This window comes from Anastrepha obliqua, chromosome 4 (assembly GCF_027943255.1).
Source record: "Anastrepha obliqua isolate idAnaObli1 chromosome 4, idAnaObli1_1.0, whole genome shotgun sequence".
Lineage (NCBI taxonomy): Eukaryota > Metazoa > Arthropoda > Insecta > Diptera > Tephritidae > Anastrepha > Anastrepha obliqua.
In genome coordinates this window covers 82502581-82516694 of record NC_072895.1, presented here as the reverse complement: position 1 = coordinate 82516694, position 14114 = coordinate 82502581, and the positions used below count along the sequence as shown (strand labels likewise).

General features: G+C 37.3%; 1 protein-coding gene across 1 annotated transcript in view; it reads left to right on the top strand.

Annotated features, from left to right (window-relative positions):
* Window positions 1-14114, top strand: part of LOC129244248 (hemicentin-1) — a 216812-nt gene that overhangs the window by 135246 nt on the left and 67452 nt on the right. The window contains exon 10 of the mRNA XM_054881864.1: window positions 2194-2353. Within this exon, the coding sequence (XP_054737839.1) occupies window positions 2194-2353 (160 nt within the window). The remainder of the gene's footprint in view (window positions 1-2193; window positions 2354-14114) is intronic.

Sequence of the window (14114 nt, the reverse complement as noted above, 5' to 3'; positions counted from 1 at the left end):
TCTTATTCTACACTAGCCTTTATTCGATGGTTTGGTTCTGATTTCCCTTATCCCTAACGCTGAAGTTACTATTTACATCTCTTTAACGATCCAAGTTGAAATATATATATATATATGGATATTAGGGCGGGTCGATTTAAAAATCGCTCTTTGCTCTGTGAAAATCATATTCTAGGGATTAAAATAAGAAACTTTGCCGAAGGAACCATACCTCTAAAACGAATTCTGATGTCCCCCAATTTGGGTCGAACGAAAAATCCCACTTTGACCCATTTAGAGTGCTCCAATCGAGTCCAAATGTATGACCGACCCCCACTAACTATGGACGGCCGATCCATCCATGCCAGTGGCATACCCCCTGGAACTCCCCTGGGGGGTTCCCCATACAATCATTTCAAAATATCACCATTTTTGGACTTTACGTGAGAAAAGAAACTAAAAAGTTCGACCCAAATTGGGGGACATCAGAATTCGTTTTAGAGGTATGGTTCCTTCGGCAAAGTTTCTTATTTTGATCCCTAGAATATGATTTTCACAGAGTAGTGGGCGATTTTTTTTTTAATATATGTATATAATTAGCACTTACACCTTTTCACCTTCTATTTCTGGCATGCCTCTTGACTCTAAACGGCAGATATTTTTATGAGAAGCTTTTTCATGGCGGAAGTACACTCGGATATTTGCAATTGCCTGCCGGGGGTCGACCGCTATTACAAAAATCTTTTCCTCCATTTTTGGAAACCTGCGTTCTATCCGAATTCCGAATGGTAGTCACGCACCAACGAATTCAAAATCCTCATTCATGGAATTCATCCTCTTCTCACAGAGCGCATTTTTTTCTACATTCCACAAAAAGCCTGCGTTGTAATGATTTACTCTTTTTTTGGAGCTGTTAATACGGTTTATGCTTCTTTCGTACCAGACGGAGATCAGTCCATAATATCAGTATTGAAGTAAATTAAATTCTATGTACTTCTAAGCGTTTTCTATGCCATTTATGAATTGATTCATGAACAAATTGACCAACACCTTTTGATGTCTAGAACTAACACACCATATAATTTGCTGGAAGCTTTACCAACCTATAGCAGGTTTATTTTTTCCTGCATTTGGCGCTTAATTTGGTATCACCAGTGCAGGGCTTCGCCCAAGTATACTCTAAGTAGTTCCGAAAATACGTTCGAAAGCGAGCTAATGTGAGAAGGCGAAGAGGCACAGAATATCTGGTTGTGCGCTGGGTTTAGAAGCCACCATGCAAAAATCTCCCCATTGAAATCGGCAACAAAGCCTTGGATTGTAACCTTTGAAATCCAACGGAGAGTCTCTCTTGACAGCAAGAGATGCTTTGGACTAAGTAGGCAATGAAGTAGTAAAGTCATCTGGCGACCAACAAAACTAACACCTTATAAAGCTCTCATTATCCCCGTCCTAACGTATGGTATAGAAGATTGGGCGGCGACGATATCCGATGAGGCGTCACTTGGTGTGTTTGAGTGAAAGATTCTGCAGAAGACTGTTTCACCTTTGCACGATGGTGTTGGCAAGTATCGTAGGCGACGGAACGATGAGCTGTAAGAACTTTACGACGAAGCCGACATAGCGCAGCGAATAACGATTCAGTGGCTTTGTTCGCTGGGTCAAGTCATCCGAATGGATACAAATGATCCGGCTCTGAACGTATTTGATGCGTTAGCTGCTAGTGGTAGCAGAGGAAGAGGAAGGCCTCCTCTGCGTTGGAAAGATCAGGTGCAAAAGGACTTGACTTCACTTGGCATTGGGAACTAGCGCCAGTTTTCATGATAAAGAAATACCTGGGACGCTTTATTAAACTCGACCAAAATCGGTTGAGCGGATATCGGGCCTACCAAGGAGAAGAGGAACTGCAGTTCTAACATTTCGATTCGTTCCTAAATATTATTGATGCATGATTTTTGCGCATATTAACCCCCGTTTTCTTTTGAGTAAGAGAAAGCGAGGTGAGCTGTTTAGCCTAAATAAAAAATTTTAAACTTAATAATTTTGCATCTTATAAAAATTTCAACTTAATTTTTATTAGTTTTGCCGTGTCCACTCTCGCTCCACTTGCTTTCAGTGCACGTTACAATATGTTTAAGGCTACAGCCGTTTTATCTATAATACTTTTTCTAATACTTCGATTCATTGATTTTTAATTTAACATTACTTCCTCTACAGGGTAACATTCTGGAAAACAATCTAGCCGAGGGCATCATTGTGGCCAACCAGAGTTTGGTGTTGCAGAACGTGAGCCGCGCCCGTGCGGGTATCTACACCTGTGTGGGCAGCAATCGGGAAGGCGATGGCGAGAGCAATCCAGTGCATTTAGACATACGATGTGAGTACAAAATTAAAAGTTAAAGCTAGCAACAACTACAGTATAGACACATATACATGCATAAATATTTTTCTTGCAATTCCCATGAAATAGAAATTTTTTACAACAATACACACAACTCTTAAATATATTCGTTTGTACGAGTACGAGTACAAATGGCCGGTGAAGAGATTAAATTTTTTTCTCTCATCCAATTTTTCTGTTCCGCATTGTGCAAAAGTGTAAATGTTTTTCCTGCTTTAACAACCTCTTGCAATCTCAATAATATGACAGGCATGCAGTTCACAAGTACACGCATCTACTCGTAAACTAAAAAAGTGAGCATTTGACAAATATAAATATGGCAGGCATGCACAGGACACCTCCTGCCAGCGGAAGACTGTCTCTGCTGCAAGTACTCGTATTTTTGCTTCCCATAGCTTTTTGTCACATCCTTCTTGCTTATTTATTTATCTGTTTGTTTGCCACTCAGTTTTGGTAGGCTTTAGTTTGGATGTAGAACAAACAAATTGCCTGTCATTTCTTATGCCTGGTGAAGAGAAATTACAAAGAAATTCAAAATGCAGCACAACAAATCGGCAAAACGGCAAAGCGGCCGACAATCCCTTGACTCAGCGCAGCCGGCTAGCAGTCGTCAGCATACACTTATACGCTCATACACTCATACAGTTATACACTTATACACTCATACACTCATACACTCATACACTTATACACTCATACACTCATACACTTATACACTCATACACTCATACACTTATACACTCATACACCTATACACTTATGAGATCCTGCTTTTGGTTCACAGGTTGCAACGAAGCGTACGCATCCTGTAGCAGCCACTTTACATCCTGTACCATCTGCCAGGGCAACTGTCAAAGCATTCATCTTACTTTTGTCCAGATTTTCTTGTGACTTATGCGCCTTCATACATACATACTTACATAGAGGCAGACAAATGTACAAGGCTTGAATTTCTCCAAGTTTTTCAGGCACATACACATACATACATTTCTATGCTTCCGCAATGCTGTGGCATTTAAATTGTGACTATGGCTTGGTTGACAGCATCGATTGTCGCCTTCTACTTCTGCTGCTGTTTTTGCAACTCCGATTTTCGGAAATTAAAATTACGGGCAAACCGGTTTTTGCACTTTCCACTAGGCTTGACCACATTTCCCTTTTTTAATCGTAAATTTCATATGTCAATGACCAATGTGGTACGTTCGTACCTATATCCATTTGTGCATCCTGCATGTCCTGTGGAGCGAGATTAGTACGAGTACGAGCAAGTAGTGATAAATTGCATGGGATTTCAATTTGTTGAAATATTCGGAATCGTAATTAAAGCGAGTTGAAAAATTGCAAAAATATAGCTTCAAACAAAAAGCTAAAGCAAAATACCACTCTGGCGTGTTCGTTATGTCAAAGCTTACAAATTAAGATTGCATTCGTTCCAGCACCAACAGCGCCGGAAGGGAGACAGCAAAAACATATTTTACTGCGTAGGATAGGTCATGATTCAGGTTTTTTTATCATAATTCATTCTCCAACTCTCTTTTACTCGAGTGGTATATTGGCAAGAAGCAGGTTTCATATCGGAAGAAATGTATTAATCGAAGTGAGTAATGTTTGATGAAAGAAGGACGAATGAAAGTAAGCACATCGACATTTCGAGCCTGAAATCAACATGGAAAATCATCATCAGAATATGATTTAGGCCCTTGTAGAAGGTGAAGTGTATGCAAATGTTGGTACCTACGCAGGCTAGCAAGAGCTCGCCACTAAAATAATCTCGCTTACGCTTGGATGGCTTAAAATGAACACATCTATAACAAAAATTGTTAATCTTATTTTGAATACTTCCATTTGAATACTAGTAAAAGACGTGGACTTCCACGATAGCATCAAATGTTTAGTACTCGAAACGCTTGATTTCGCAATGCCTCACAGAATGGGCGAACTCAATTAACTTCATAGGGCTACAAAAAAAGCCGCAAGTTTTAGTTAAGAAATGTTTAAAAGGTTTATTGTGGATTTGATGGCCCAGAACAATCAACAACAGAGAGCGTTGTGCGAATTTTAAGCAGTTACACATTCAGAAATAAAGCGGAGTAAGTGGCGGCCGCCATAGCTGAATGGGTTGGTGTGTGAATACCATTCGGAATTCTGAGAGAGAACGTTGGTTCGAATCTTGGTGAAAGATCAAAATTAAGAAAAAGTTTTTTCTAATAGCGGTCGCCCCTCGGCAGGCAATGGCAAACCTCCAAGTGTATTTCTGACATGAAAAAGCTCCTCATAAAAATATCTGCCGTTCAGAGTCGGCTTGAAACTGTAGGCCGCTCCATTTGTGGAACAACATCAACACGCACGGCACAAATAGGAGGAGGTCAAACACCTTAAAACGGTGTACGCGCCAATGATATCTATATATTAGGCCGGGTCGATTTGTGGGGAGGCAAAAAAATCGCACATTGCTCTGTGAAAATCATATTCTAGGGATCAAAATAAGAAACTTTGCCGAAGGAACCATACCTCTAAAACGAATTCTGATACCCCGCAATTTGGGTCGAACTTTTTAGTTTCTTTTCTCATGTAAAGGCCAAAAATGGTGATATTTTGAAATGATTCTATGGAGAACCCCCCAGGGGACTTCCAGGGGGTGTGCCACTGGCATGGGTGGATCGGCCGTCCAAAGTTAGTGGGGGCCGGTCATACATTTGGACTCGATTGAAGCACTCTAAATGGGTCAAAGTGGGATTTTTCGTTCGACAAAAATTGGGGACATCAGAATTCGTTTTAGAGGTATGGTTCCTTCGGCAAAGTTATTTATTTTGATCCCTAGAATGGAGGTATATTGGCTATACTCTTCGAAAGGATCACACAAAAATATGCAGGCAAGCACTCGATTGGAACTCTCTAGGCAATAGAAAAAAGCCCTAGGGGCACGTGAAAGAGTACTCTTGAAAATTAACTTATGACTGCAGGAAAATTTTTTGAAAGAAGTCATCATTGGTCATCACAATTGGAAGCGTTTTGAAGAGGCCTTATATCCCATCAGGCAAAATAGGATAACAAAGAAGTTGGTCCATACATTGGCTTCTTTATATAAATTAAAAATAAAAAATTAGGAAAAAATATATTTTTTTTTCGTTCTTTTATTGAATTATTCAAAAGAGTATACGTCCCCATTACTCCTGGAACAGCATCTCTGCATTTCTTGCTATTTTCATTTCACCATTTCTTGGCTGGTTTCGTGTGTTAACCCGGTTTCAAAGACCGTGGGGAAGTTTTTGAGCTCTGTCTTCCGAATAGCTCACTCGATAATTCACATAATATTGGTCCTGTACGGCACACCTCAAAAAAGTCAAATAGCGTCAAATTGCAACTCCGAACTGGCCAATCGACTACGCCGAGATGGCGATTACCGAGCTTGACGCGATATGGTGGTGTGGTATGGTGCGTCATCCTGGCAATACCAAAGATCGTCCAAGTCCGCGTCTTGAATTTCCGACCAGTAATCATTTATCATACCTTTGTAGCGCTCATCTTTGACCGAAATAGCTTTTCCAGCAGGATTTCTAAAAAACAAGCATTTGCCAAAGATGCCTTTGCTTAAAAATTCGCACCAAACTGGAATTCCCTTAGGATGCGTTGGCTTCTCGATGAGCGCGTGTGGGTTTCCCGGTCTCCAAATGTGGCAGTTTTGCTTGTTAACATAGCCGCGAAATGCTTTTCAAAACCTACTTCTGTTTTGCTCTTGCTGCTGTTGTTGAATGTTAACTGAAAACTAACAATTGCAAGGTGTGTGAACACGACGGGAACATCAGAAGCGCATACTCAAAGTTGAAGCAACAAAATTTGCTTGGTATGAACGCAGTCTAATAAAATTTGCCTAATATTAGAAAAGAGAGTTGGCAGCATTGAAAATAGTGAGTTCTACCAGTGAGGTATAGGCATAACCATAGCGAGCAGAGAAGTAGTGAATCGAACTGGTAACTATAGACGCCACCAGGAAGCAAAACCAGATATACAAAAACAAAACAAGTCTTTGCCTCAGCTATCAGGAAAGTATTTATTTATACGTGCATACCTATTTTCAACATCGTTTGCTAAGACGAAGTGAGAAAAGAGAATTTTGACTTATCTTCAATAAACGCTTTGTTTGTGCTACATGGCATTGACATTGGAAATAAGTTTGCAATATTTCGCGAACTGTTTCAAGCGTAAAGCGATCAATTTGATTCCGCGAATATATGACACTGACTTTCTGTCAAGATTTCCAGTGGGAAAGAGCCGTCAACTACAAAATAACATACTTAGTCCTGCCATAAGTTCTGTAACAAGATAAACCGTTATAGATATAAAATTATAATACTTTTTTAATCAAGTTAGTTTTATTTAATCATGTAACTATTAAAAACAAAATTAAATTTTCATTCGAAATGGTCACCATTTGCTTTTATACAAGCCTTCAAACGATTGGACCATTCAGCTACGACAGCACGCACGGTTTCCATGGGTATTGACGTCGCTGTTCGAACCAAATTTCTGTGTTCAGGCCATGTTCTCCAAATTTGACCACAAACTGTAGTCCAATGGATTCAGTTTAGGACTTCCAGACGTTGTCTTTTAGCCACTGCCAGCCTTATGGGTTGGAACGGAATCATTCTAGAAGATCCAACGCGCTCGATTGAAGAGAGTAGTGTTCATCTGCTTCACCATGCTTTCTAAGGCATCCTCCTGGAACACTTTAATCCCTTTTTCGCAGAAATGAAGAGATGTATCGCCTTTACAAGACACTCCCCACCAAATCATTACGGAGGCTGGATGGTGGCCACGGTGAACCATTGGAATAACATTTTTTGCGTCTTTAGAAGTTTTAGCATAAACTTTGCCGTTTTTTTTATTAAAAACTTCTTGAAAAGTGAAAATTTTCTCATCTTCGTGTGCCACCGAAAAAGATGCATGCATCTGTCGAGTCTAATTTTCCTCAAGCTCATTGTCAAAAGATGGCCAGTTGAACGACTGAAGACGTTCATGTGGAGATTATCCCTAAGGAGTGTTGATGTGTATCTGGTCAATACATTCATTTCCCTGGACATGATTTTCTACTTTCCAAAAGGATTCCTGCGAATTCTTTGTCGATCGGCTTTTGTGGCTGCACGCGTCCGAACCACGTGAGGACGACCACTTCTTTTTCTGTCTGTCACTTCAGCCAATGGTTGGCTGACTCCGAATAGCTCAATTTTTTCTGGCGAGGCATTGGCTTTCCTCCAAGCGTCAGTGTATGCAATAAATAATAAAGGCAAATTCCTAATATGTACAGACAGCCTGTAGGTCGTTTGTCGAATCAGCTCGTTTTTGGAATCAGGGATAAATTATAATAATAAAATATTATAACAGCTTCTATGAATACCTAGCTAGATAGGCATCCCTGAAAATGTAAACGCATATTCCTACTCCTCCCTCACTTTCGACAAAATCTTCTTCTTGAATAATACTCTTCTCCGGGGAACGCGTTTCGAGTCGATTGAGGAGATAAAAGCTGAATCGAAGAAGGTGCTGATGGCTATACTGGAAATGGACTATTTGGCATGTTTCGGGGATTGGAAAAATCGTTGGCATAAGTGTATTTCATGGAGAGGGCATTATTTTGAAGGGGATGAAATTGATTTACAAGAATAAATAAAGATTTTTCATTTTACAACCAAATTCCCCTTACTTTTTGCCCACAGTAGTATGTCCCCTAAAAATAATAATAACAATTAACCGTTAGCAGAGTATTTTTAAATAAAAAATAAAAACCCACATTGAAAGAGGAGTCAATATCAAAGTTTAAAATTTAAAATTACCATAATGAGTACAGGTATCAAGTACTCGATCTTTATCGCCAAAATAAGGTTTTCCTCAACAATTCCAAAAATGTTTTCCGAAAGAATTTGCGCTGTTGCAAATGGGTTTTCATTTCATGAAAATTTTCTTTAGTAATAACAACTTAAAATTATTTCAAACTAGATGATCCACCCTGTATGTAAAGAAATTTAATATCTAATACGAGTGTAAATTGCGCATTTAAGCTAAAAATTAATTGTGCCTTTCATTTTGAATATAAAATATTTGTGTATTTGCAAATAAACCCAAAGGCAAGTATATTAATTGAGAATTTGCTGGTATGCCGATTGAAAGTGTATTAGGATTGTGCGTATGTATGTATATTTATATAAGTACTCGTATATATACTATATTCATGAAAGCAAATTGTGGTGAATATTAACAAAGTCATGCCACAGACATGCATCGCTACTTTTATACTTTGCTCCACACATTGAAGCAATATTTTTGTATAAGTAGGCAGTATAAATTACAAAACAATATCATAGCCACCGTTAATTTATTTGCTTCATACGTAGTGCCTACATATTTTCTCAATTAAACGAGCGTGGCCAATTAGTTGTAGATTCATCCAGTCGTAGATTTGTAGACATCGAAACCCGTAGGTCGACATTAATTTAAATGAAATTTTCAATTTCCCATTGTTTCAGGCGCATAAAAATTAATTGTGCATTACGATACAAAATATGTGCTTATAATACAAGCAAACATACACACATACACACCTACACACGCCCATGTATATCAGTATATTAATGCAATAGCAAATTTCTGAGGTTACATGAAGATAAGTACACAAATTCGGAAAGGCGTTCACTCCAGTACATGCGAAATATTTATATGTACATATTTGTCGCTAAATCTCTATGAACGCACGTATTTAAGAAAGACATACATACAAGACGCACATACAAGTAGACTTGAAGCAGTTACAGAGGCGACGATCGTGATTTCATTGCAACTCTTGAAATTAAACTAAATTATTCAGCATTTACCAAACAGGAGTAGTTCTATGCAAAGAGCTCTAATGGGCAGCCAGCCGAATTTAGTTGCTGTATTTGATATATAGTACATACATATATATGTATGCATAATCCTACAGTGTTATGAGTACTACAAGCAAGGTAAAACATTTCTGCCTAGTCAAGTAGGTGGCCATGTACAGTGACTACACATAAACACGAATTTCAAAATTATTACTGAAGTCAAAGGCTGTGGTGCTGTGGTTTATCCGAGATGTATTACCAATGTATGTGCGTACGAGAATGTATTTATGTGCAGTATCTGTTCAACAAATTATGAATAATAATAATATGAAAAAATTGGGCCAGCATATCTGCGGTACAAAGCCTTTTATATAATTTTCGCATTTGACAACTTGCCCAATAAAAAGTTTGTTTGTTTGCAAATAATTATCCGAGTTTTTGCTGATTAGTCGCAGTTTTTACTCGCCAAAGAATATTCACGAACATTTTACGCCTATGTGAGTGCCATTTTTATTGATATTGAATTTGTCAGCAATATGTTTAACTTACCTTCTACTCATACGTGGCATATTTGCTAGAAAAATAAGTGAACTAACCAAATTTTTTTTATTTTTTTTATTATTTTACATTGCGACTAGTTACAAAGAAAAATTTTATTAACTAACGAGCAATTTGTTTAGAATTTAGAAAATAAGGTATATACAACAATTAACGGTAAGGTGTGGTTAGTACATTAAGTCTTTGGGCTTTCTGCGTTTCAGTCTTCTTCTCCAATTAGCTGGATTAACGAGTATAGTGGCCTCCGTATTGACGTGGTTTTTTAACCTTTCATCATGGGCTTTTGCCATCTTTTTTATTGTGTCTGCCATCGAGTCAATATTTGGGTCGCGTTCAAGATCGGAGCTACGGATATACCACGGAACACCGACTGCACATTTAATAATTTTGTTTTGGAGCTTTTGTATAGATTGAATGTTACTTTGGCTGGAGCAGCCCCATAACTGTGCGCCGTAGGACCATACAGGCTTCAGAATTTGTTTGTATACAATCATTTTATTATTGGTGGATAGTGCTGATTCCTTTCCCATAAGCCAATACATATTTCTGTATTTTAATTCCAATTCTTCTTTCTTTTTTTTACATGGGCTTTCCATCTTAGCTTGGCGTCTAGAGTCATGCCCAGATACTTTTCAGTATTTGAGTATGGAACCTGTCTACCATTTAAATATATTGGAACATATTTGATTTTGTTTTGGGTGAAATTTATATGCACAGACTTGCTTTCATTTAATTTAATATGCTAACCAAAATGGCACAACAGATGATTACCGGCGCAGTTAATTCTGATTAAAATTGTAGTGTGACAGGTGGTTGTTAGGGGGATTACTGAACAGCTGATTTGTTTATTGGACATTTTTGTAAGTAAAAGATGGATCGCAGGCGACAAATACGGGTATTAACTGCACTGATACTAAGAAATAGTTATTTATCAAAAAAAAAAAATCTGAAATTGCTATTACTCAAACTGTTCCGCAATATCGAAACAATGAAGGAAATTTCGAACGCGTTAGTCCAAAGTAGCATTGTATCCGTAACATCTCAAAATCGCCATATACCCATCAGACCCATTTCTTTTCTCTGCAAAACTTTGCAAGTTAATTAATGGTTAAACGAAAAGATTTAGATAAAAAATGTGCCTGTATTTCTTTGTTAAGTTATTTTTATATGGATCTCCACCGCGCTGTACTTGCCTGCCATTTCGACACCCATGCCGTTGAGTATGTCGACATTTATTTTTGCCTTACGCAAATCATTTGTGCGTTCCCCCACTTGGCTATGAGCGCCTGCTCGACCATCTTCGTCCAGATTGAACGTTTTTTTGCCATCTGAAATTGGAAAAACGCATGTTTGAACTAAGAAATAAAACGAAAATGCTTTACAAAACCTACTTCTGTTTTACTCTTGCTGCTGTTGTTGAATGTAAACTGAAAACTAACAATTGCAAGGTGTGTGAACAGGACGGGAACATCAGAAGCGCATACTCAAAGTTGAAGCAACAAAATTTGCTCGGTATGAACGCAGTCTAATAAAATTTGCCTAATATTAGAAAAGAGAATTGGTAGCATTAAAAATAGTGAGCTCAACCAGTGAGGTATAGGCATAAAAATTGTTCGTTAAGCGAGAAGAGCCCAACCATAGCGAGCAGAGAAGTAGTGAATCGAACTGGTAACTATAGACGCCACCAGGAAGCAAAACCAGATATACAAAAGCAAAACAAGTCTTTGCCTCAGCTGTCAGGAAAGTATTTATTTATACGTACATACCTATTTTCAACATCGTTTGCTAAGATGATTTGAAATACCGTTATTTCAATGAGTTCCCTTAGTCATTAATCAGTTACAAAATTAACGTAAGGGTGATTTTTTCCTTAAAATATCACGTAACTTTACTTAAATTATAAAGAAGCCAAAAATTACTAGAAAACGGATATTGCTTGAGGTATATAGTACAGTCGATCCACTACAATTATACAATAAGAAAAAATATGCAACCGTTATAAGAAATGTTTTTTTTTCTTAACCCGACAAACTATTTACAACGTAATAAATCGTGCAAAAACCGAAAATTTCCTGGAGTCAAAATCTACAAGTGGGAGACCATGGCAAATATTTGTCCGCACCGAACGTATTTTGTTGCCAAAGTAGTCGCAAACTCGCAGATTTCGACAGGAAATCTTGCTAGTGGGCATAGAGATGAGTGTGGGGTTTCTCATGAAACAGTCTGACAAAAGCACAAATATACTTCACAAGTTGCTCGAAAGAGCGTCTGAAGCCGAAATTTTGTTGGAATAACAAAATTTCAAACAAATTCTTTGTTCAACTTGAATTTCCATCGTTAAATTCGAAGAACACACTCGAGCTTGACTTTTTTACAGTAGCACAGAAAACAAACTATGTGACATATCACGCTGAAATTTGCCATGTAAGCTTATAACAATCCTACCAAAAAAAAAATTTATTTTTGCCATATGTCATCCACGGACCGTTTTATTGATACCGTCTCGTTCATAATTGAGTAGAAGGTAAATGCTCATAACTTAGTCAAAAATGAACCGATTTTAATGATTCTGGGTTCAAAATGATCATCGTTACTTACACGAACGACTTCATGTAGAAACAATTGCAAAAAAGTAGTTGAAAATTTTTTATTTTCCCAAAAACAAAAAGTCCGAAACAGGTGTTTTACTCAAAAATTCATTACTCAAAAACAACTCATTTTAGCTACTGGGCATTCAGCTCAATTGAAGTTTGAGGTGTCCTCTTGATTTGGAAAAAGTTACTAAAAAAAAAATACACTTTTTGATATATTGAATTTCGAAAACATTTAAATTTTTTTTCTTTTTTGCTAAATAAAAAAATTTCAACTACTTTTTTGCAATTGTTTCTACATTAAGTCGCTCGTGTAAGTAATGACGATCATTTTGAACCCAGAATTATTAAAATCGGTTCATTTTTTACTAAGTTATGGGCATTTAAACATGTTTTCCCTTATATAATTAAAAAAAATCGAGTTTGAGCCGAAAAACAAAATTGCCGATAACTCTTGAAAAAATTTTTTTTCGGGCGTACAAAAAAATACGTGTCTCATTATTTTGGCTAGAGAGCAACATATTTGAGTTACAACGAAATCGAAGAACATGACCCGAATAGCCCGGTTGAATTGAAATGGAAAGCATCTGCAACAAAATTTGGTTTCATTGTTGACAACAAACCTTAGTTTAAATTCTACCACGACAACGATCCAAAACATAAAGGGCATTTTATCAGCATGTGGATTCTATTTATTGCAGTAAAGTATTAGATATATCAGCCCAAAGCCCAAATATCAGTCCAATAGAAAATTTGTGCGAATAACTAAAGAAAAAAGTTGCAAAAAAAATACTCAAAAAGTCGATCAGAAGTCAAACACATTACGTTCGAGAAATGGTAGAGGATACCCCACGACTATAATTTGCAAAAATGTATCCATTCCATGAGAAAAAGACTACAAGGAGTTATAGATACACGGGGTAGTCACACAAAATACTGATTCACATTTCATTTTTTAAAGCATATAACTTAAGGCTATTAACTGAAACTGTAAAACGCCTTTTTGACAACTGTATTTGACGTGTATAAAATGGAAAGACGTCTTTTAAATGGAATAAGCAACATTTTTTTTTATTTGTGCTCTTTTTTTAGTTGGCTTCTGAATTATTTATATTAGCCAAATAAAATCAAAGATTGGAAAAAAACCCATAAATTTCGCTAGATTAGTAGATGTCAAAACAATTCCTTGACAAATTGTACTCTAATGGATGAATGAATGCTTCAATTCTTTCTTTCATTCGGTGCTAAAATCCATTGCACTTTGAAAAACATTCTTCTAATTAATTTTTCAAGTTGTTAGAATATACCGTGACTGTAAAATAGACTCAAAATATGGCCTGGCTCCAAAGTAGAAAGGAGTGTTAGATTATTTAGTTGAAGAAGCCAATGATTAGCTGTAAGAGGAGTTCACTCAAGAGTAATTCCGAATAGGTAGGAGTTTAACTAGCTTAAATCTTCAGAATGCTACTAAGCCATTATCAATCAATGATAAAAAGAAACCATAAGAAACTTTTACCGTACCTAATTCCTTGAACAGATACTGCCAGCTACTGTTACAAGTATCTACATTCCCACACATACACATGCATGTGTGTTTCTAAGCTTGTGTTTTTGTATGCAACTATTTAGTATCGCTTGTAGTTAGTAACATCTCTGAGCACTCAAGTGCGTCTGTCATTTTGAGTGTCCAAAGCTGTTTTGTCTAGCTACCTGCATGCCTGGGCTGACTGA